This window comes from Myotis myotis, unplaced genomic scaffold (assembly GCF_014108235.1).
Source record: "Myotis myotis isolate mMyoMyo1 unplaced genomic scaffold, mMyoMyo1.p scaffold_m19_p_4, whole genome shotgun sequence".
Lineage (NCBI taxonomy): Eukaryota > Metazoa > Chordata > Mammalia > Chiroptera > Vespertilionidae > Myotis > Myotis myotis.
The window spans coordinates 118,165,843-118,191,264 of record NW_023416346.1 but is presented as its reverse complement, the minus strand read 5'-3'; the positions used below and the strand labels follow the sequence as shown (position 1 = coordinate 118,191,264).

General features: G+C 39.5%; 1 protein-coding gene and 1 long non-coding RNA gene across 3 annotated transcripts; one reads left to right on the top strand and one right to left on the bottom strand.

The window, feature by feature from the left end:
• LOC118654104 lies at positions 1-25,080 on the bottom strand. Its single transcript, XR_004966967.1, has 5 exons — positions 24,736-25,080; positions 2,826-2,979; positions 672-872; positions 416-475; positions 1-128 (listed from the first exon to the last, which is right to left on the bottom strand). It is a non-coding gene; the product is annotated as an uncharacterized LOC118654104 (long non-coding RNA).
• On the top strand, positions 2,251-18,327 carry PRDX4 (peroxiredoxin 4). 2 transcript variants are annotated; one of them, XM_036305324.1, is made up of 8 exons: positions 2,251-2,610; positions 6,097-6,214; positions 8,859-8,975; positions 10,889-11,011; positions 13,974-14,104; positions 15,330-15,364; positions 17,950-17,996; positions 18,216-18,327. In XM_036305324.1, the coding sequence occupies exons 1-8, from the start codon at positions 2,367-2,369 to the stop codon at positions 18,217-18,219; spliced, it is 819 nt and encodes a 272-aa protein (XP_036161217.1). In that variant the 5' UTR covers positions 2,251-2,366; the 3' UTR covers positions 18,220-18,327. The 2 variants fall into 2 exon arrangements, with proteins under 2 accessions (XP_036161217.1, XP_036161216.1); XM_036305323.1 differs by lacking the exon at positions 17,950-17,996 and having other exon boundaries at positions 2,252-2,610.
• Positions 25,081-25,422: the final 342 nt, after the last annotated feature.

Below are 25,422 nucleotides of genomic sequence, written 5' to 3'. Positions count from 1 at the left end.
CAGGCTGTTGGGAACTTTATTAGGTGTTATTTACAAAACCAAGTACTTACAATAGCAAATCCCATGTGCCAGGAGCCTTGGGAAACAGATGAGTTTGACAGTGACTTTGACCCCAGGTAGCTGACAATCTAATAGAGAAAAGTCAAACAGTTAGGATAGCTTCTGTGGGATTCAGAAAGATGACAGGGGCTCAGGAAGATAGGAGGGGTCCTGGGGACAACAAAACTGCCCATGGTCCCCATCTTTTCGGTGGGTGCTGGGTGTCACCTCTCCCGCCCTGCCCTCGTTCTCCCCTGCCATTCTAGCAAATGGGTGAGTAATGGGGTAATTGTCGGAAGTTGGAACAACACTGTGCTGGGAGAGAAGGTAAGTTCTGGGAACGTACCAAGTGCTGATTTTAAAAAATAAGACGTACCTTAAGGCAGACAGTGTTAAGTCACCAAGCTGTGGCTTCCCGGCTGGAAAAGTTCCTTTCCTGCTGGAAGAGAATAAATTGTCTTAAGATATCGCTTTTCAGGTTAGACTTTTCTCCAAGTTTTCCCAGGACTTAAAAGGGCTGCGGCCGGTGCGGGAAGTCAGGGCACTGTTCACCCAGCTCGGCGCCAGGAAAAGCAAAAGAAATGCTAAAGGTATAAAAGGCACACATTTCAGAGGCAGAGGGTTCATTTCACCTTTGGGGAGGCGGCAGGCTGGTGTGCTGCAGCGAGGCTCTTTAGGAGAGGGCGTGGGCAAGGATGAGAGGATGTAAAACAGGCTGAGTGCAAACCCCCCCATCTGTAGTGGCGGCAGGCCCGGCTCCTGTAATGGCGGCTGCCCGGCTCCTGTAATGGCCGCAGGCCAGTCTTCAAGGACGCTTGTTGGAAGAGATGGGCCTAGAAGGGCGAGCAGGGCCTAAGACAATGCTGAGAGCCGGCAGAAGAGAGGGCAGGAGAGCAGGAGACCAGACACAGTCGAAGCCATGAAAGGGGCTCCCACTAGTTAGACTTCCGGCTGGCCGCAGCCTAGGCATGCGCATTGCTGTCTGCCCCAGGGCGCATGCGCACGTTGCCGTGAGGGCGGGGCATAGAGCGGGCAGGGCCAGGATGAGGGACAAGTGTGAACAGCGCAGGTTTCCTCTCTGCCTCGAAGGGTCCTCGCAGGTGTAAGAACATAATACATGAAAACAGCTTGACACTGAGACAGGCTGTGGGGAGTATTAGGTGTTCCTTATAAAATCAAGTGCTTACAGTAGCAAATACCATGTACCAGGTGCCTTGGGCAGCAAAGATGAAGTCGACATCGAGCTAGAATCAGTGATGGCGAACCTATGACACGCGTGTCATTTTTTTGGTTGATTTTTCTTTGTTAAATGTCATTTAAATATATAAAATAAATATCAAAAATATAAGTCTTTGTATTACTATGGTTGCAAATATCAAAAAATTTCTATATGTGACACGGCACCAGAGTTAAGTTAGGGTTTTTCAAAATGCTGACACGCCAAGCTCAAAAGGTTCGCCATCACTGAACTAGATTCTAGGGAGCTGACAGTCTAATAGACTCCTGCGGGATTCAGAAACATGACAAGAGCTCACAGGAGGATAAAAGGGATTCTGGCCCCTGTAATGTGATGGGATAATTGTCATAAAATGGAACAATAATGTGCTGGGACAAAGTCTGGTCTTCTGGGAACTTTTCAAATCTTGATGGGGAAGAAGAGAGAAAAGATACCTTGAGACAGGCTTAGGTCACCTAAGTGCCTGGCTGCCCTTGCTTGCTGGAGAATAAATGATTAGACCTTTCTTCTCCCCAGTTTCTCAGGACTTAAAAAATCTGCAACTAGAGAGGGTAGTCATGGCACTGTCACACAGATCACTTCAAGGAAAAAACTGTTATAAGTATTAAATGCAAGCGGTTCAAAGGCAAATAGGTTAGTTTCACTTTGTTAAGGGGGATGGTGTGCTTGTGGTGTTGAGCCTTTTTGGAAGAGGTGGGCTTGGAAACCGTGCAGACGGGAGCGCTTGAGGCGTCAGTCAGTCACTGGACAGGCCAGCCACTGGCCACTCCAGAAAAACAGCTTTCGCTGAGTTGGGCTGAGCGCCAGGCCGGTCCGCCCCAACGCGCAGGCGCAAAAGTGGGCAGGGGCGAGCAGGCCACGTGGCAGGGCTTGGGGGTGGGGTAGGGGTGGGAGTCGGGGCAGCCTGGAATCCCGAGAGCCGGGAGCAGGGGGCGGGGGTCCGTGGGCGGGGGGGGAGGGCGGGGAGGGCGGGGCAGCTCTCGCGAGGCTGAGCCCGGGCTCGCGGGGTTGTCAGCGCGCGATTGTAGCTGCCTGGCGGCGGGAGAAGTAGCGCTAGAGCCAAAGAACGTGTGTCTGCGCTCGCGTGGTCATGGAGGCGCCGGGGCTGCCGCCAGCCGCGAAGACTCCAGCCCCCAGCCGGAGCCTCCGGCTGCTGCTGCTGCCACTACTGCTGTTCCTGCTGCTGGCCCAGACTCTGCGGGGCTTGGAGGCAGAGGAGAGGCCCCGAACCCGTGAAGAGGAGTGCCACTTCTACGCGGGGGGACAAGTGTACCCGGGGGAGGCGTCCCGAGTTTCGGCCGCCGACCACTCCCTGCACCTCAGCAAAGCCAAGAGTAGGTGGTGCCCCGCCAAGGGGGGTTGACCGGTGGCTGAGGGAGGCGGGAAGTTGGGAGGACCACGGGACACGTGCGCCCTGCTTAGGCTACCTGGGAGCCTGACTTGGGCGGCGCCCCCTGTCCTGCCTCCGGTCCCTGGGCGGGCCTGGCTCTTTCATAGCGGGGCAAGGGAGGAGGGTTCCTGCTTTGAGAAAGGGATTGTTTCCACTTACCAGATTTTGTAAGTAGTGGTTACCCCAAAAGCCGCAGACAAAGGAACGGGGGTGGTCCAGGTCCCCTTGCAGGCATCGGAGGATGTTGTGCAAACTGAAACACTTCCTCAAACATTGCAAAGTGGCTGCAGCATATCGCGTCTGTTTCCAAGTACTATTCCAGAGAAGAATAGGTTAAGTTGAATAATGATTCATAGAAAGTTTGATTAAACAGAAAAGTGGCTAAACAAAATGTTCAGGAGAGCAAACATTTCACCTTTCTCTTTCCTTTTGTTTTCTTGTTTTCATCTTATAAAGACTATTAAAAGCCCTTCCCCAAAACATACATAATAAATGGGTATTCTTTGTGTCTCTTAGAAATGAAGAACTTCTTACAGGGTGTATTTTGAAGGGAAAGGAAAAAAGGTTCAAAGTAATGTATTTTGGTTGATGATAAACCTCATGGCAAATTTGTGTCCTGCCAGTTTGGCTTTTGATTATTTGCATTTCTGTCCAGTGTACACAGGTAATGGCCACTTTCAGGAAGGACACGTCAGACTGAGACACTGAGAAAGTTATGGCCTGCTGCATCTAGATGTTAAGATTAGCCAAAAAGAACTGAGCAGGGATTAAAGGATAAAGACTGTCCCTTGCTTGCTTTAAGTAACCTGTTTTTCCTACAGATCAATTAGCATTCTGGAGATATGTATTGTGGTTCAAATACACCATGTTCTATGCCCATATTCAGTGAAAAAAGTATGCTTCACAGTTATGAATCCTCAGTGTTAAGTGGGATGTTACAACTTAGGATGGAATGGGAGTAATAAATAAGAAAAACTGTTTTGCCTTCTTAAACATGTGGAGTTCTTTCCTACTGAAAGTTAACTACTTTTGGATTTTTTGTTTTTAAGAAACCAGCCTCACGCTTTTATTTTTTAAACAACATGTGTTTATTATTTCACAGGAGGCCTTAGCTGGGTTCTCTGCTCAGGGTCTTATAACACTGTAGTCAGGATGTTGGCTGGGCTGCATTCCTTTCTGGAGCTCACCATTCTCTTCCCAATTCACATGGTGGTGGGCAGAATTCAGTTCCTTGAGGTTAAGGACAGGGTCCCTGTTTTCTTCCTGGCTGTGACCTGGTGCCATGCTTAATTGCTAGGAACCAGCCGCTCGCAGTTTCTTTATTCACACGCCCTCTCATCGCATGGCAGCTTATTTTGAGTCCCAGTCTTGGGCTTTTAAAATCACAGCATTTCAAAGTGTCATTAGTTTCACTTACCTGGGAAGATATTTTGAACTGTGTCAGCCAGTTAAGTGTTCAATGGCATTACATTATATTTCCCATAAGAAACAAATCCCATCCAAGTCTGCTCATAAAAGCATAAGACATTGGTAATAGATTTCCCTTTACCAGAGAACTTCAAATTTTAGATATTTGCTACATCTCTGTGTCATGTAGGTTTATCTAGAATTAAAGATACGAGGACTTTTATTCATAGAGTGGAATATTATAGAGCCATTAAGGTCATACTTTGAAATAATTTTTAGTGACATGAAAACTGTTAGATTTACTGTTGCTTTTTTTAAAGGGGTTCAGCATGATCCAAATTTGTGTTTAGAGAAAAGACTAGAAGTAAAGACATCAGAATGTTAACAGTAGTTAAATTAATGGGGTTATGGGAAGAGAAGGTTTAAATATCCTTTATACTGCTTTGCATTTGCCAGAATCTGTTACATGATTTATATTTGAGATTTTAATACACACAAGGGGTTGCTTTGGGAATTCCATTTATAGATCTTAGCAAAGTTAACTGCATTCTTTTTTTGCTCCATAAATTGATGACAGTTTTTTTTTCTTTGAACTAACTTTGTAATTCTTAAATCAAGAACCCAAAATTTTCAAACTCAGAATTTTGAGAACAAAATTTATTCCTCAGATTTGGTTTTCCTCATATGCTAAAATCATTAAGGAATAACAGGTCATTATAATTCCAACCACAAATCTACTTAATATATCCTGTTAACCAATCCCATTGAGTAGCATTTTCAGTAATGTATACAAAGCATGTATAGTTCAGTACCCTTCTACTAATTCCCCTCTCGGCCTTTACCTAATCAAATCAGGATATTTATATGAGGTAGGCTGCTGACTCAAGACAATTAATCCTATGTTATATATTAACTTCACAGAGAAATTCATCTTAAGTTTACGTCTCTTTTCAGAGTGACCAAAAATGCTGGCTATTATACAAAATATAGTAAATGCTGGCTATTCTGAGCCTTACTTTCTAGGAACCATAGTCAAACTTGGAAACAAGGATTGACTTCAATATATGTAATGGTTCTGAAAGTTTAAGTGTTATCTGAATGTAACAGATGATCAAGGTATATTATCAAAGCGCGTTGGCTAGAATTACAGCATGCCCTTACAAGAGAGCAGCACCAACGATTCAATTTCCATTAGGTCACTTGAAACCTGTTCAAGGGGGTCTCTTCTTTCAAAGCCCTCTAGGAAAATAATCTCATGGTCTGGGGTTGTACACTTCTGGCCTGATGTATTTGCAAATTTCCTACTCTTTGAGTGTGGCAACAGGTCCTCCATGAGTATGTGAGAAACTGGCCAAATGTTTAAATTAGCACATCTGAAAGACTGCCATTAGGGAAAGGCATATCTAATTACTTGAAATACAGGAAGTTATTCAACTTGGAGGGGCTATAGTGAAGGATCCAATAGAGTGTAGTGCAGGGATGGAATGTGGGGGGGAGGGTGCTGTGAGCATGAATAGAATTAAAAGTATTATCAATAACCTCCAACTGAAATTGAGCATTTCTTTCCATTATAAACATCAGCAACAAACCACATTAGCTTCAGCAGTACTTGCTTGTACCTGTTGTCAATAGACCCCCAGGTATTTTCATGCCATATTGTGGTTGTTGGTTGTTACAGGTATCCTGAAACATCATTTATACTCTTCACTATTTTTGGTAGTTAATTAGATCACGCTAGATCCTGCATTTTTAAAGTCTTAATAAAAGGGAACATGTATTACTACATCACCAATTACTACATTATCTATTTGGATAATTTCATTTCAATATAATTGCTTTCCTTTGTAATTGTATATATTTTATATATCCAATAACACTATTCTGAGAAGTATGTAAGCTTCACCAGACTGCTAGAGAGATCCAAAGGTTTAGAAGCCTTGATTTTTAGTGATTTCCTAAAGCTCTTCTGTCATCCCATCAGTTTTCTCAGTGTTAAAAAACATCCTATATTTTTCTTTCTTAGTTTCCAAGCCAGCACCTTATTGGGAAGGAACCGCTGTGATAAATGGAGAATTTAAGGAGCTCAAGTTAACTGATTATCATGGAAAATACCTGGTTTTTTTCTTCTACCCACTTGATTTGTAAGTAATACATGTACAAAGCAGCTAGTAAGACCTCAGTTATTACCGATCATTAATCAAGGTCAGGCTCAATCCCCAGCAGGGGGTGTGTAGGAGGCAGCTGATCAATGGTTCCCATCATTGATGTTCTGTCTCTCCCTCTCCCTTTTCTGAAATCAATAAAAATATATATTTTAAAAATTGTTTAAAAAGAGTTTATTTACAAATAGGCTAGATTTGGCCTGTGGCTGAAAGTTTGCTGACACCTAGTCTAACCAAATGGGAAGGATTCTCATAAAAATTAGTACATTGAGACTAATACAAGTCATGAAGCTACATAATACATAACCTTTTAAATTAGCTTGACTAGCTAAAATGTATAATATATTCTAATTTCCAATAGAAACCAGAAGTTGAAGTTTTAATATATAAAAAGTATAGGCTTTCTAAATTCATGTTATAAAACCAAAAAGTTAAAACATATGTAAAATATAACATTAAACCTGAATTCTGAAATTAGTCTAACATAGCAGACAAATATGCTCTGTCTCTCAAGTGTTATTTAAAACTCCATAATGAATAAGACATAGCTAATCATGCATGATGTTAGCAATGGTCTTCTGGCTAAGATCGCTTCTTACTGTTGTTTCTGTATAAAGTCAAACTGGGCCTGGTTAGATAAGGAAGAATTCTCAGGCATTTGCCACAGTCTATAACAGTGATGGCGAACCTATGACAGGCGTGTCAGAGGTGACACGCGAACTCATTTTTTTGGTTGATTTTTTTCTTTGTTAAATGGCATTTTATTTAAATTTATTTATATATTTTATAAAATAGAAATCAAAAATATAAATCTTTGTTTTACTATGGTTGCAAATATCAAAAAATTTCTATATGTGACACGGCACCAGAGTTAAGTTAGGGTTTTTCAAAATGCTGACATGCTGAGCTCAAAAGGTTCACCATCACTGGTCTATAAGCATGAAAGTCACAAACAATCCTTCAGTTTTCTGCCAGACCTTTTTCTCTGTCTTCACTAAGAAGTCAGGCAAATAAATGTGTCTCTAGATAGCATTTCTTGGGATAAGAGGAAGGAAGGTAGGGACTGACCATTCCTACATTGTGGAAAATATTAAAAATATAAATTATAGCCCAGTTTCCAGGGACGTAATCTAGATTAGAACTTTATGCTTGCATATGACAATCCTCCACCTGAACAACTGAAACATTTGAAAAGCCTATGTTGGGGTATGGTAGGAACTTGGCCCCTAAATCTACATTTTTCAAACTTTCTTGGCCATCACACACAATAGGAAATAAATTTTCAATTGCTGCCCAATACACTTACACATACATAAACGGTAACATTCAGTGTGTATGCACCAGTATAGCCGTGTTATACTGAAATACTGAAAAACTTCCATACCAGAGGGTAAATAGCCACTTTCTCAACCCCTTCCTCAAGTTGCTCCTCCTACCTGATCCTTTTTCAAAACCTCCAGCACTAAAGCCCATATATATATATAAAGCCTAAGCAATCGGCCAGTAGGTATGATGTGCACCGACCACCAGGGGGCAGATGCTCAATGCAGGAGTTGCCGAGTGACAGAGAGACAACAACTTTACAGAGTGCCCTCTCGCACTCTGGAACCCCTCGGGAGATGTCGGACTGCCAGTTTCAGCCTGATCCCTACAAGGCCAGGCCGAGGGACACCACCTGCCGGAGGGACCCTGCTCACTCCACAGACACCCTTCAAGCCCTGGCGCCACCCCAGGTGTGGCCAGCTGAAGGGACCATGGGAGGTTGGTTCCAGGGCGTGGCTGGCCCATTTCTCCCAGTCCTGCCCCACCAGCTACCTTCTAATTAATTTCCTTTCAGTGTGCATAAATCCGTGCACTGGGCCTCTAGTTTTGAAATAGGTTGTTAAATATTTTTAATATCACTCCTGAACACACACATATATGCACTGGTATATACATGTTTCATAACTTACCCTTACTATGAAGGATGTATTCTCATATTTTCTATTTCACTGTTTTAAAATGCTAATTGGAACTCAGTAAATTGACTTAAGTAATTCCTACCACAATTTGAAAAACACTACCCTAAGGAAATATTCTCTAAACATGCCCTTCAGACAATGGACCTTATCAAGAAATAGAGGAGATGGGAGGGCATTTCCTTATCTCCAAAATCCATATAGATCAGCCGTGGGCAAACTATGGCCCGCGGGCCGGATCCAGCCCGTTTGAAATGAATAAAACTAAAAAAAAAAAAGACCGTACCCTTTTATGTAATGATGTTTACTTTGAATTTATATTAGTTCACACAAACACTCCATCCGTGCGTTTGTTCCGGCCCTCCGGTCCAGTTTAAGAACCCATTGTGGCCCTCGAGTCAAAAAGTTTGCCCACCCCTGATATAGATGCATCTAGTTCATAAGACTGGTATAAGAATGTAAAAACAATGAAATGTCAGATTTGTATAGATTCTTTGAAAGCTGTAAAGCATTTTAGACTACTCAATCTTGAGAGGATTCATATATAAAGTTGTTCTTAATGTGCATTTTTATGTACTAAATATGTTTGTAAAGACTTCCGTCATTTCAGACTTGTATATATGTGTATTTTGAGAATGCTGAATATATTTTCTTTTTACTTTCAGCACTTTTGTGTGTCCAACTGAAATTATTGCCTTTGGTGATAGAATTGAAGAATTCAGATCCATAAACACTGAAGTGGTGGCATGCTCTGTTGATTCACAGTTTACCCATTTGGCCTGGTCAGTATCTTACACTTACCATTTGTAGGAAAAAGAATGGATTTACTTTTAAATTATGGGCAGACAACTCAACATGATGGGAATATAGTTATTTATCAGACAATTCAGAATATTTGTCTAAGAAATGCTGGTTCAATTAAATTACATAAAAAATAAAATTGGGGGGAAAGTTCAATGCAAAAGATGTCCATAACAAAACCTATTGAATTGTATGATTATTTTATTATAACAAATTTTGGGTAGCCTTAATCTGGAGGAAAAAAATCCTTAAAATACCATTTCTTTGTTATACAGTTGTTTAGTATTAAGCCAAACTCAAAATAGTTTTTATAATTACTTTTCAAGAAGCAATGATTTTTAAATTAATTTTAGAAATATTTTTAATTAATTGTTTCACCCAATTAATTGCAAGTTAAAATGACAAGAGATGTCATTCTTTTCCCCTGTCTGATTGGCCAATATTTCAGATTTGAAAATTTTCATGTAGTGATTACAAAGGTGGGAAGAAACAGCACTCCCATACACACAGGTGGTTCAGCATTTCTGGAAAGTAGTCGGGCAACATGTTTCAGAATCTGAAATGTGTATGTTGATGTGTTTTTTAATCGTGTCCACAATTTTTTGCACAAAATTTTATGCATGATAAAGACTGTTCATTGTTTTTAAAACTTAACATTAAATTCATAGAGTAATAAATTCAAAACATTCACAACTATATGTGCTTGTATATGTATATAAAACTAAAATTTTAATTGGTTCAGGAGCTACAGTTCAACTTTAATTTATATTCCCTTAAGTATTTAACTCTCTTAAGTATTTTTAAAAGTTTATATTTTATTTCCCTTGAGTATCCCAAGAACATAAGCAATTCTTGCAATCTAATAAATAGATATGGTACATCTTAAGTCCTTTTAAATTGTTTCATTACTATTTATAAACTGAATAAAATTTCAATGTACACATTTTAAATTGGAATCACAAAGTATATCTGTTATTCTAATATGCCAAATGCTCTTAAACATTATAAATAACTCATTATACAAATATGTACTGATTATTTCTCAATGTAAGAATATTAAAAATATGGGTTTAATTTGCTTTATCACTTCTATAGTAATTCTGTATCTCCATATGATTAAAACACAAATCCACTAAGGGAAACATCTATGTCATCCCAAATAATTTGGGATTGTTTTTCCAAGGAATTCTTTTGTATAAATTCTCAGCTGGATAGGTTTCATATCAACCAGATATTTCTACTTGGATGTCAGAACTGGGGCTGCAGACATGGGGAGCATTATTTCCCTGTTTTCTGGCTGCTATGTCAATGCCTTCCAGGTGGGCAGTTTCAACTTAAAGAATACTTAAATCTCAAGACTGATGTGTCTGAGATTTTAGCTTACTTCCTTCACTGCTGCAAGTAGACTGTATTTCTTTGTCTCTCAGAATATTAAAATACCCAGTTGCTTCCTGACTGTCTCTCAAGGAATTATCTTATGATAACAATTCTAAGGTTATGCTTATGACAGTGTCTATTTTTTATCCATCAATTCTTCTAGAAATTAATCAGACAAGTGTACAATGTTAAGAATACAAGGATGTTGCCAGCAGTGTTTATAAAAGCAAAAAAATGGAAGCAATTTAAATGTATGTCAGTAGAGATTAGTAAAATGTGGTATGTCTATACATTAAAAATGTGATGGATGTGTAGCTCCATATTTAGTGTTAAAAGGATATGAATATATTGTTAAGTGGGGGAAAGGGCAAGAAAATAGAATGTATATTAGCCTGTCTTTTTTAGAGAAAGAATAGGTGTGTGGGGTTTGTTCATGTGTGTGCACATGCAGAGAAAGAGTGGTTTTGATATATGCCATTTACTTAACTCTAAGAGGTAAATGTTCTGTTTGTTTCAGGATTAACACCCCTCGAAGACAAGGAGGACTTGGACCAATAAAGATTCCACTTCTTTCAGATTTGACCCATCAGATTGCAAAGGACTATGGCGTATATCTGGAAGATTCAGGCCACACTCTTAGGTACCTTTTTAGTGATTTTACATTATGACCAATCCAAATATATTTGTAACCCTCATTGAAATGGAGTTAGAAAATAGAAAGTTTGATCAAGAAATATTATTTGCTGTACTTGCAAAAATGGTATAGATACTTTTTAAAATAATTAGTGAGTGTCATAGACTGTTAGAGCTGAAAGATTATGTAGAGGTCTTTAACCAATCTTATCTTTATTTTACAGATAAACAGATTCATAGAGTTCCATGAACTTAGCCAGAGAAATATAATTGGTTAATGGCAGAGTGCAGACTTGAATCCAGGTCCCCAAACTCCTTGTCCATTTCTTTCTCCTCTTCTTCAAACTAACTCCAATAATGGTTTTCCTAAATACAAGTATCATAGGATTTAGCAAATCTGTGTCTTTGGAGTAGGAAAAATTAAGGAAATATTTTACCCAACAGCTCTCACTGGGTTACTTGAGCTAATAAATGCTAATAGAATTCTTTGGGTGAAAAGGGGCAATTTTAGCTTAAACCAACTAATTTTGTTATAGTTGTGTTGTTTATTAGCTTTTCAATGCTAATAATTTCTTTTTTAAATGTTTTATGTGAAAGTGTCATTATTTTATAATCCTGTTTTTAAATAACAGCTTTTCTGAGATATATCATCCTATATAATAAAGAGCTAATATGCTAATTAGACCAAATAGCAGAATGACTATCCGGACAAAGTCGGGGCTGCGAGGGCCAGCTGGGGCTGTGAGGGCCAAGCCCCTTGCATGAATTTCGTGCATCAGGCCTCTAGTATACTATATGACTCACCCAATATAAAGCATACAATGCAATACTTTTAGTATATTGAGTTTTGCAGTGATCACCACAATCAATTTTAGAACATTTTCATTATTCCAAAAACAAACCTCATACCCATTTTATTTCCCCTTTTCCCTAATTTTCTAGCTCCTACTCTTGCCTGCCTTGTTTTAGTAACACACATCTTCATAGATTCTTAGTAAAAGGTCATTAGAAGGTAAAATGGTTTGAGACCTTACATGTCAGATAATTTTTTTATTCTACTCTCATGTTGATTAATAATTTGGCTGGATATAGAATTATAGATTGAAAGGCAATTTTCCTGCAAACATTTGAAAGCATTGCCCTGCTACCTTTAGCTTCTGGGGCTGTTATTGAGATGTCTGTTGCCATTTTAATTTCTGATTTTTATAAGAATGACCTGTCTCTTCTCTGTGGAAGAGACATACATGTATATTACACCAAGTATGGCAAATGTATTCATCTCAAAGTCTACCAAAGAAGCAGTTCACAAAATTAAAACAGAAGACAGAAGCTAGAATTTGCTAGCAAAGGAAAGGCAGATTTGTTTTGTGTGGTGTGTGTTGGTATAATGTGTGTTACATAGGAAAGCTCAAAATTTTAGATCAGGTTCACTTACTTCAGAACAGACTTGATTACCATTGACAACAGTTTTCAGCTGTAAAAGCTACATGAAAGAACACCCATATAAATAATAATTAAGCAAGTTGACCTGGTCCAAGGGGAGTGAGTCCTAGTTATTTCAGACATCAAGTTGCTCACTCAAAAAATGTATTGTGAGCCGAAGCCGGTCTGGCTCAGTGGATGGAGCGTCGGCCTGCGGACTGAAGGGTCCCAGGTTCGATTCCGGTCAAGGGCATGTACCTTGGCTGTGGGCACATCCCCAGTGGGAGATGTGCAGGAGGCAGCTGATCGATGTTTCTCTCTCATCGATGTTTCTAACTATCTCTCTCCCTTCCTCTCTGTAAAAAATCAATAAAATATATTTAAAAAAATGTATTGTGGGATAAGCAGGAATACTTTAGTAATGTTTACTATGATTATGAAACAAGATATCATGACATAGATATGTAATTCCATATATTTCTACTAAAAATATTTCATCATTTATAATACTTGTACACAAGCAATTAGCCCCAGTACCTGAGATCTTTTTCTAATCTAAAGTATTAGGTTGAAATTCATATTGACTTAAATAGACAATAAATCCTTTGAAAATTTTTGTCTCTAGTCTACTTTAACTCTTATAATGCCATCACTATCTCAGTAACAGGTCTTTTTTTTAAATATATTTTATTGATTTTTTAGAGAGAGGAAGGGAAAGGGATAGAGAGTTAGAAACATCGATGAGAGAGAGACATCGATCAGCTGCCTCCTGCACACTCCCCACTGGGGGGTTGTGCCCACAACCAAATTACATGCCCTTGACCGGAATCGAACCTGAGACCCTGCAGTCCGCAGGCCGACGCTCTATCCACTGAGCCAAACTGGTTAGAGCAGTAACAGGTCTTTTAAATCAAACTACTTCATTACTCCCCAGGCCATAGAAGTGAATCACACATATAGAGATTTAGAGGGAAAGATGACTTCACTTATATTGGTGACCTTGTCTTTTACCACCATTAAAAGGAAATAGAGAGACATTCCAAACAGCCAGTGAAGAGAAAGATGAATCACTCCTTCACTTAAAGGAAGGCTCTGCTGTGTAGTTTCGTCATTTCACTTACAGTACAGTAAAATCCCAAACCTAGTACACGTGAAGATTAAGCTGTAAATACTACAGGACATTTCAAGACAAAAACAAAATTTTAAAGCTAATGGGGGGTGGGGAGAGGTAAAAGAGGGTAAAGGAGAAATGTATACCTGAAACCTATATAATTTCATTAACCAGTGTCACCCCAATAAATTTAATTTTTAAAAAAAATTTAAAGCTACCATTTAACAATTATAATCCCAAATTATATAGTAGATGTGTGTGTGTGTGTGTGTGTGTGTGTGTGTGTGTGTGTGTGTGTGTGTGTGTACCAGTCAAGTAGGTAGTATCTTGGTTCTGTATAACAATCCTGTGTGGATGCTACAGGGATTCGCATTAACAAATATTTGTCTTAACTGAGATGAAATGGCCTCACCCCTACCACTCTTGTGTTTTATAGAGGTCTCTTCATTATTGATGACAAAGGGATCCTAAGACAGATTACTCTCAATGACCTTCCCGTGGGCAGATCAGTGGATGAGACTCTGCGTTTGGTTCAAGCATTCCAATACACCGATAAACATGGAGAAGGTACTCTTTCCTTCTAAACATCATAGTCTTTGGATTTTTTAGTTTGAGAAGAGGTGGCAGTAAATTGGATGGTTCCAAAGTCATCTGATTGCTTTCAAATTATTAGCTAATCTTTTTAGTAAATCAAATTATTAAAGTGCTTTTAATGAAATATCACTAATATATTCTACTTACTGAATTAAAAGATCCAAAAGTATTCATTATTTGCATAGTCCTTTTGGATAAGCACAAAGAGAAAAGTTCCTGCTGCTGTAATATTTCAAATTGTTTCTATAAACTTAAAATGTACCATTCTGGCAATATTTAGTAATGTAGGTTTTATTTGCATCTGTACATTATTTGATTTAGATTTTTTCCTCAAGGTAATTCAGTGATCAGCAAGGTTATTCAGGATCACACTAGTAATCTATTAGTTCATCCTTTCACTCCAAGTTTTTGCGGTAGCTAAATGGAAAAGGTTAGATTTTCCTAAAATAGAACGTGTGTTTTATATTCCTTTCAAATGTGTAACTCAATGCCTGGGTCAAGGTATATTCCAAATAAAATCCTACTTTCTGAATAATTTTAAAGTCTCTTTTGATAAACAGCAAACCATGGCATCAGTACAAAATACTACAGGAAACAGCAAATCAGCTTATTTTTTTAAAAATATATTTCATTGATTTTTTTACAGAGAGGAAGGGAGAGGGATAGAGAGTTAGAAACATCAATGAGAGAGAAACATTGATCAGCTGCCTCCTGCACACCCCCTACTGGGGATGTGCCCACAACCAAGGTATATGCCCATGACCGGAATCGAACCTGGGACCCCTCAGTCCGCAGGCCGACGCTCTATCCACTGAGCCAAACTGGTCAGGGCAGCTTATTTTAAGTTTATGTAAATTCAGAGAAATTTTTGCCATGCCCAGACCTTTCAGTTCACCACATCCCCAAAGTTTCCAACTTTCTTAGAGGAACACTCAATTTGGTTTTTTATACTGTAAATGCAAGTAAACATAATTGACAAAAATGAAAATAGATTAGCTACCTACTGCTAAGCTCTGTGACCAAACTTCCTTGGTGCAAGCAAGCAAGCTAACAGAGCCAGGTGTTCAGTGGCCTAGAAATGTTCTCATTAATACAGGCTCCATTTTTAATTTCGTTTGGGAAAAGAAGAGCCAAGAGTTGCTGAAGAGAATTGAACTCTGTTTTTAAACTGTCTTTTGCCAATTTTTGTTCCTTTCAGTCTGCCCTGCTGGCTGGAAACCTGGTAGTGAAACAGTAAGTGAAATTGATTTTTCTGTTAAGGGGATGTCTGGGGCCAAACAAAAATGCCAACCTTAAGATCATCTGTAACAGCACTGTCTTGATTTTGTAAATGACTTAAGCATTGCTCGGCAAAAATCAGAAGAGTACAGGCATTCTTTGAACTGTAGGGAGAGTAGCTGACACTGGAGAAAGCAGAAGATAGGACTTCATGCTGTGAATTTTAAAGCCAAATATCCAACGGAATATGCCATTAAAATCAACAACAAAAGGGAGCAGCGGAGATTTGGTAGAATAAATTCAGAGGGCTGAGAGAGCATTTATGGAATTTCTTCCTATATTGTGAGCAAAGAAAACAGTCACAAGCAAAGCTTTTCTACATATAGTAAAAAGCTTTTGAAAAAATATCAGGCTTAACTAACAATGAAGCTAATGATTCTCTCATCATTTGAAGGAAGAAAAGATTAAAACAAGTACATTCATAGGGAGGCTGTATAGTTTATAGACAGTCCCTGAAGTAGTCTCTGGCCAAAATACAATTTGGAAACTTGCTTGAACCTTTTTTAAAAATATGTTTTAATTAATCTTGAGAGAGAGAGAGGAAGGAAGAGGAATAGAGAGATAGAAACATCGATGAGAGAGGAACATCATCGATCAGCTGCCTCCTGCACAGCCCCTGCTGGGGATTGAGCCCACAACCCAGGCTTGTGCCCCGACTGGGAATCGAACCAGCAAACTCTTGGTTCCTGGGTTGATGCTCAACCGCTGAACCACACCAGCCAGGCTTGAACCCTTTTTAATGAACATGTTATCTTCTAAAAATCAAAGAGCTTTACATAAACTCCAGTTAGGAAAAATACCTAGAGAATTAGAGGAAGAAATCATTATCTTAGGATAAAAGAAAAATACAGACTCCTAAGACTTTCTTCCTTAGCACACAACAACAACAAAACAGTACCATTGGCTGTACACAACGAGAGGAAGAAATTCACTCTGTAACCTCACTCAGATTAGTTAAAATAGCATTTCATTGATTTAAATTAGTTTTGATGAGTGTGCAAAGCAGCTTTGCCCTTGTGGGTCAAAGTTAATGCTACAATACAGTATTCACCTCTACACAGATCTGATGAATTTGAAGTTAAGCATGAGACTTAGAGCAGTACTAGGTACTTTAAATTATAAATCAGTCATTGGGTTAATTTATTTATTGATTGTGAGGCTCACAGATAGAAATATGAATCAGAAGCTACAGGTATCACCTAAGAAGGCTTAAAAAGCATCAGGCTCTGGGCACTTCCCCCTGGAGCTATAGCAGAATCAACAGTGATGCATAACATCACCTTGTATTGCAGGCATGTGCTGAGAGCGCAGGATGAAATAAAGATGAAATATGAAACTAGTACAAGAAATACAGCTGTGGGGGGGAGAGACAGAAAGAAGGTAGAAGAGGGGAATATAGGGTCAGAAAAGGTTTTGTGCTGATGTTTAAGATAGATGAATTTTTCACCTCCATATCCCTCAGTTTTCCCCTGTATATTGCACTGACCTCCTGATTTATCAGTATCTCTCCTCTCCAATGCACGTCATTCTCCAGACCAGAACCTTTTAGCGGCCCACCATCACTCACAGGACAAAGTCCAGATACTCAGGGCACAGCCTTCAAGCCTTTACATTCAGTTCCCACCAATCTTTCCCAGGTTATCTTCCCTGTGATTCATGCACAAATGCTGTGCTCCCACCAAATCATGACTCATCTTTCCTCCAATTAAGCCCTGTTTTTTCACACCTTTGTGACTTTGTTCAGGTCTTTCTTTCCAGAGCCTGAAATACCTGTCCCCTTCTCTAAATTCTACTCCTCTTTCAAGACCAAATTAAATGTCACCTCCACTCGGAGACCGTCCCTGATGCCATCTCAGCCCCCACTGAATCACACAGCCTGTGTCATACACAGTCGTACTGTGCATTGCATCAAAACAGCCACATACACAGACATCCTTCCCACGTGCTTGTATGAGCCTCAGAGGTGGTGCCCATGGTAGTTTTCCTATATCCCCATTGCCAGCACACCATTGGCACTAAGTAGTTATTCCATGAGTACCTAAAAATTGAATTTAAATGCAGAGGGGTTATAAACTGACAAAAACAGAATGCTCCTTGAAGTGATGCCTGCAAAACTAGGTAATGTTTATTTTATGCTAAAGAAAAATTATGAAGAAGATGCATATAGAACTATCATAAGCTGATTACAACAGGTTTTTTTTTTTTATATGTAGGGATAGATGCACTTTACCTATAACTATCAAGTAAACAGGTCTAGTAGGGAGCTTTTTTTTTGTTTGGTAGGGAGCTTTTTTGTTTGTTTGGAGTATTTTTCCATTCACTAAATAGTTATTGAAGTTAATGCTCCATGGTTGTATTTTAATACTTTTTTTACCTTTGCAGTTTGAGGTTAATGTTTGCATTTTGGACCTCCAAAAAATCCACTTGAACACACTGCCCCCTTTTCAGGTTGTTGGCACCCCAACACTTCACCAGCAGATAATTTTAGAAATACATTAACATCTGTAGCCATGCTCTCTTAATGTGTTTGGTTTAATTAGATCAAACCCGAAGATGCCATGAAAGCCTGGTGGCCGAGAGAAGAGCTGTAAGTAAATTCGGGGGTGCTTGAGTACAGATGTTAATTTATTGACAAATGATTTTCCTTTTGGCATAGCTGAGATTAGTAGGTTGGACAAATCCAGTATTTCCTATATACATCTGATATAATTTAGTACACAAACACAGTCTTATCTTCTTTAGTCAAGAGATGGGCAACTATTATCAGACAACTAATGATGAATGATCTGCTTTTTTCTTTCAATAGATAATCCCAGATCCAGCTGGAAAACTGAAGTATTTTGACAAACTGAACTGAAAATACTTCCTCAGGCCATGATGCTTGAACGCCTTCAATAAAAGGCGCCATGTTGTTACCACATTGTGTTATTGTAGTTACTTCTTGGAGAATATAAAACATCCATGTCAGGGTCCAAAGATATTTACTGTTGCAGTCAGACACTGATACCAAAAGATAGGCAGTTATTCTCTCTTTCCGAACTAAGAAATGTCCAATTGAATGAAACTAGTAACTTCCATTTATGTGGTACTGCTACCTGCCAGGCATTTTGTTAGGCAGGTTAGGTGCACTATTTCATTTATTCCTCACGGCAACTCTTGATTCTACAGATGAGGAAATTGAAGCTCAGATCAACTATTTACTCAAAGTCACACAGCTAGATAGAAAGGTAGAAGCAGACTTTGAACCCCAGACGGGCTCCTTCCAGTTTGTGGCTCTTACCACTCCACCGTGACTCACCTCTCTGTACCTTTGAGGGTGACAACAAAGGACAGGTTTTGAGCACAGTCATCTTCCACGCTGTCTGGTAAGGGACAGCTGAACCCAGAACTCACTGCTCTGTACAGCATAAAGCTATGTGGACACACACACCCCTTCTCTAAATTCATGTTTTCAACTTATACCAAATATATAAGTAGCAATTTACATGTTTAAATTTAGTTTAACAAAATTTGAGTCAGTAAGCATATGTAGCTAGCTCTTTATATGTAACGCTGAACCCCAATGCTATGTCATCACCCCTTTTGCCACCCCAATATGGCAGTGTCTTATAAGCATCTATAGGTGTGCCATGTAAGTATGTTCTAAATGCTAGCTTACAGTTGAAATTTTAGAAGCCAACCTATTAATAAAGTTTAAAAGTGCTAGTACTTTGCTGTTTAAACAGGGTTGTAATAATCTTATCACTACTTCCAATATAATTGGAATCCTAGTCTCAGATTTCCTCTTTCCAATCTGAAGAGTACAGATTTTTTACTCATGGAATAAGCCTGTCTCTTGGAGCTTTTCTAACATGTTCATTTTATGTATGTTTATAGGGAGGGCAGCTATTTTTATATCAATTCCAAAAAACCAGTCATTACTGTTTCATTCAACACACAGCAGCCATTGATCGCCTACTCCACACATTTGGTATATATCAGTAACCAAAGATAGTTTTCTGCCCTGAAGGAGCTTAGTATTTGATTACTGAAGCAGGTGTTGATAGTGTAGTAATTTCTGGAGACCAACAAATGAGTGAAAATACATCCTGACTCACCACTTTCATATTAATTGGGTAATGTAAATAGCCATGAATAAAACAGCATTAAATGCACTCCTTTTCAGTGCCTTTTATCAACTATCCCTTCAAACAACTGACTTCTGAGGGCTCACACGTCCAAAATTACATCCTAAAGGTGATCTCATGTGGCCATTTACAGAAGATGAAAAAAAGAGCATCCAGAAAGGATAGTCCCCCTGGAGAGGATGGGCCCTGGGCCTGACAGGGTCACAGCTATAGGAGACCTATTCCCAGAACATGCTGACCTACGCAATCTAGAGAAGTGCTGCTCACTCAAGGACAATTTGCCCCCAGGGGACATGGTAATGTCGAGATGTTTTTGGTTGTCACATCTGTGGGGGTGCTGCCAAACATTCTACAATGGACAGGACAGCCCACAACAAAGACTTACCCAGCCCAAGATGTCAATAGTGGTAAGGTTGACAAATCCCTAGAGACAGCTGCCAACAGATTAAGGTAAGGAGACCAGTACAGTTTAGGAGCTGCCTCTGCAGCAGGACAGGACATGCCATGACATTTGGAGCTTATCCAAAATAATAGTTGGAGTGACTTGGAGGTTCTATGAAATCACTAGGCAATCTCTTCAGTGCACACACATATATCTATACACACATATATATCATCTATAATTCCATGCTTCTCCCTCCAAGTTCTGATCTTCTGTTGCATATTTCCCAGTTAAGTCTTGCCAGTATGCCAGGCTTTACAGTGATTGTAGCAGACTGTTCTTCCAGGGATTTCTGAATCCCCAGAATCTCATGCAAGAAATCTGTCCCCATTCCCATCATTTCTTTTCTGTGCATGGTCACATCTAATCCTACATCCTAAACTTTCCATCTGTCAGTAGACTTCCTGGTCGTATATTTTGTTCTCAAATATATTAACCACTATTTCACTAGGTAATGATGCTCTGTACTCTAACCACCCCCCATCTGATATCATGGAATGCATCATTGTACTTCATTACCCATGAACTTTCTGATGCTATGTCACTGAAATATTTTTGAATAGACTTATCCTATATAATAAGAGGGTAATATGCAAATCAACTGAACTGTGGAACGACTGGTCGCTATGACATGCACTGACCACCAGGGGGCAGGCGCTCAACGCAGGAGCTGCCCCTGGTGATCAGTGCGCTCCCACAGGGGGAGCACCACTCAGCCAGAAGCCCAGAAGCTGGACTCATGGCTGGTGAGCACAGCGGCAGTGGCAGGAGCCTCTCCCGCCTCCACAGCAGTGCTAAGGATATCCTACTGATGACTTGGGCCCACTCGGACATCCCCTGAGGGCTCCCAGAGAGTAAGAGGGCACAGGCCGGGCTGAGGGACCCCCCCCCCCAGTGCACGAATCTCATGCACCAGGCCTCTAGTTAATATATGAATGAGATAAAACATGTATCTCAGGTAAATAGCTCCATAAAGGTCTCCATGTCAGGGGAGATAGATATATATGCTTGTGTGTGTATAGATATATAACACACACATATATATATACACACATGCTTCCATAAACTCATTAAAAATTTTACCTAGCTTTTAATAGGAAGGAAAATATTTAACACTAGAGGCCCGATGCACAAAATTGTGCAAGGACCTTGGCCCCCACCACTGGCAGCAGCGGCCTCTGCCTCAGCCCCCGCTCACTGCAGCTTTGTCCGGAAGGAAGGATGTCCAGAAGGATGTCTGGTCTAATTAGCATATTATGCTTGTATTATTGTAGATGGTATTTAGTCTTAGATAGCAAAGCAACTTTTACCAATTCCATTATTCACATAACACAATTTTGGCATAATGTACACTTATGTAAAATCCTGAAAATATAGTTTAAAGGTCCACCTTCTTGAGGCTTAACTTGACAATTTTTAAATTAAAAAATTCAAAAGCCAAATCAAACAACCAAATTCACTTAAATCATTCATTTGTTCATACACAAAATATTTATTACTTACACATGTACAAGGCACTTTGCTAGTCAATGCAGATATAAAGATATGACATCTCTTCCCACAAGAAGCCCACAGTTTCCCAAATGAAAGCATGCAGAAAGAGCAAGACGGTGTAATAAATGCTAAAAGACTGTCACCTGTGGTAGCTCCAAAGTGAGCATAGCAACTAAAAGGAAAAACTGGGGTGAGGGAAGGGATCACAGAGGAGGGAATTGTAAACCCATTTCCCATTGCTCCACTGAAGACTGTCACCTATGAGTGCACTGTCCTTATATGAAAAGACTGTACCTGTGACCCAACTTCAAGAGACAAAGCACTGACTGGATATCCTCTCATGTTAATCTGCTGGGAAATGACACATACTTTTAGAGCTCACTGGCTACGGTCAGCGGTGAGGGTGTGGCCAAGGTGAGATGAAAGGTAAGAATTGAATCTGCAGCCCTACCAGCATGGCTCAGTGGTTGAGTGTCAACCTATGTACCAGGAGGTCACGGTTCGATTCCTGGTCAGGGCACATGCCCGGGTTGTGGGCTTGATCCCCAGTGTGGGGTGTGCAATGGGCAGACGATCAATGATTTTCTCATCATTGATGTTTCTATCTCTCTCTCCCTCTCCCTACCTCTCTGAAATCAATAAAAAAAATATTTTTTTTTTTAAAAATTGAATCTGCAGGTGTGGTTTTTAAGTTAAATTCTGGTCATTTGTACAGCTCAGAAACAGGATTTACAAGTTTTTTATTAAAGGGGGTACACTGCATTGTAACCCAAAGGCCACGAGATGGCGCTCGGCGCACTGAAATCCCTCAGCCATCAGCCAGGTACTAAGCCCCGCTTTCAGGCTACAACAACTAATTAGCAACAACTAATGTGAACATTTTTATGTGTTTTTTTAACCAATATAATTTAGAAAAAAAATCAGACTAATTCAAAACTAAGTACAACTCAAGTAGGCATATTAATTTGTACTAAGTATACTCCCATTAATGACTCTGACCCAGTTAAAAGTACATTTTACATTGTGACCTAGTATACAGGGGCATGCGTGTGCAACATGCATGTTCACAATGAGTTTCACACACCATTATCATGCATGATGCATTCTGAGCTTTTATTTTTCTAATGCTGGTCACAACCCACTAAATTTCATAGCCCAAGATATATATATATTCAGGATAAAATAAATGCCTACTATATCAATACATGGTCATCTGTAATTTTCATTTTACTTCCATTATATTGTTTTAGCCATATTACCCATATTATTCCCTCTATTAGAGCACAATTTCTGTGAAACAAAAATCACAATATCCCACCCGGCTGGTGTGCTCAGTGGTTGAGTGTCAATTGATGAACAGGAAGTCGTAGTTGGATTCCCAGTCAGGGCACATGCCTGGCTTGTGGGCTTGATCGCCAGCAGGGGGTGTGCAGGAGGCAGCTGATCAATGATTCTTTCTCATCATTGAGCTTCTATTCCTCTCTCCCTCTCCCTTCCTCTCTTCTGAAATCATTTTTTTAATTTAAATAAAAATATTCCTACCCTGCCCTGACTGGTTTGGCTCAGTGGATAGAGCGTCCACCTGCGGACTGAGGGGTTCCAGGTTCGATTCCAGTCAAGGGCATGTACCTTGGTTGCGGGCACATCCCCAGTGGTAGGTGTGCAGGAGGCAGCTGATCGATGTTTCTCTCTCATTGATGTTTCTGACTCTCTATCCCTCTCCCTTCCTCTCTGTAAAAAATCAATAAAATATATTTTTTTAAAAATATTCTTACCCTGTCTTTGGTTACTATAATCCTTTCTCTGGGGTATTAATTTCTCAGTGCCTCTGGATTACTAAATGGTTTTCAGAATGGCCTCTTTTCTTCTGAGGCTCCTTTTCTTTTTAGCATACAAATCTTAAATAGGATTTGATTTTTAAGATGCTATTTAATGAAATATTCATTAAAATATTTCACTAACAGAACAGCTGAATCAAGTGAAGGAGTATAGGTCTAAATCAGAAGACTGTGGGATAAGAAAAATACCCCTACTTTTATGGAGGAAGACTCAGACCTGAAGCAATGAATCCCCCCACCCTACCCCTTGAACTAGAGGCCTGCAGACATAGACCAATCTCACAGGCGTGAACATTCAGGCCAGCACGCTTCTCCCACATCACACTGCCTGCCAGAAACCCACCCAACTGGACCCAAGCACCCCTAAATCCACCTCAGGTTGAGCCCCTTAGATCAAAATAATCTTATGATACAACAGTTTCATGAAATATCATAATTCTAAATATCATAATGTAATTTATTAAAGACCCTTAAGTCCATTTTAAACTTACCAACTCCTTTTTTTTTTAATTCCTCTTTCCTGTTACCTGTTTTATAGTAATTCATTATTTGTTGCCAAGCGAGGGGGAGAAGACATTCACAAGTCAATTTAAAGAGTCAATCACAAATGTAGCAAAAGTTTTATTCTAAGAGGTTTTTTTATGCTAAAAATATTTCAGCCAACCTCATCTATTTTGGTTGAGATTCTATCATGTTCTAACATTATATATATATATTTTTTTCATACCAAATACATAAAATCATTAGTTAACTTATCATATCAGCTGAGAAAATATGTATAAAATGTGGCAAAGGGCCAAGATTCTAGATCTAGTCTGTGTCTACCGCACCTATATAGGTATAGGGTAGGCCTTGGGAGATTATGTTCCCCTCTCTAAGCCTCACTTTCCTCTTCTGCAAAATGGGGGTAATAACAGTACTTACCTCAAAGGGCGATTGTAAGAATTAAATGAGAAAGTTCATTTTTAAATTTTATTTATTGATTTGAGAGAGAAACATCAATTTGTTGTCCCACTTAATTATGCATTCATTGTTGATTCTTGTATGTGCCCTGACAAGGGATCAAACCCACAACCTTGGCTTATTGGGACAATGCTCTAACCAACTGAGCTACCCGGCCAGGTCATGAAAGTACATTTTAATGTCATCAACACAGTGCCTGACACATAGAAAGAATCCAGTATGCTTTAGCTATACATAAAAATTCTTATTTTGTAATGATTACATCTTATAACTGATTTTTTGCCACACTTCACTAACATACAAGTTGCCATGGGATTCTAGAACCAAATAAAGAATCCCTAAGTTTTCATGTTAAAGCACTAAGCATTGATTTTGAACTTCAGGCTCTTGCCCAGAAACAGAAATGGGGAACACAAACTTGTATCCTATGTACCAAAACAGACGCAAATCTTATAAACTAACCTTCACCTTCCTCCTGATGCACTTCCTTTCACCTCCCTCTTCTCATCTGTAAAGGATTAAATGCTATAAGATTATTATTCAGAATTCCTTGTACAGTTAAACACTTTGCTAGAAGTTAATTTTATAAAACATCAACAATGACAGCAATTATACTCCAAAGCAAACCTGCTAACTCTTGAGAGATGAAAATGTCAGTGGGATCTAAAATGTCATCCAAAATTTGGTTTTAAGAAACATAATACTGCCCTGGCCGGTTTGGCTCAGTGGATAGAGCATCCACCCATGGACTGAAGGGTCCCAGTTCAATTCTGGTCAAGGGTACGGACCTTGGTTGCAGGCTCATTCCTGGCCCTGGTCCAGACACGTGCAAGAGGCAACCAATAGATGTGCCTCTCTCACACTGATGTTTCTCTCTGTGTGTCTCTCTCCCTCCCTTCCACTCTCTCTAAAAAATCAATGGAAAAATATGCTCTGGTGATGGTTAACAGCAACAAAAAAGAAACATAATACTAATATTTGATTCTTCAGAGCAAAAGAGCGCAAATGATTTACTCCTTAGACATATACTATACTGCCCTTTCATGTAACAAAATAGAATAAAGAGTGTCATCCCAGCTTTGTAAGAGTTATAAAAACTCCTAGTGTTTTTTATTTTTTTATAGGTGTTAACAAAAAGAAAAAGGTCCA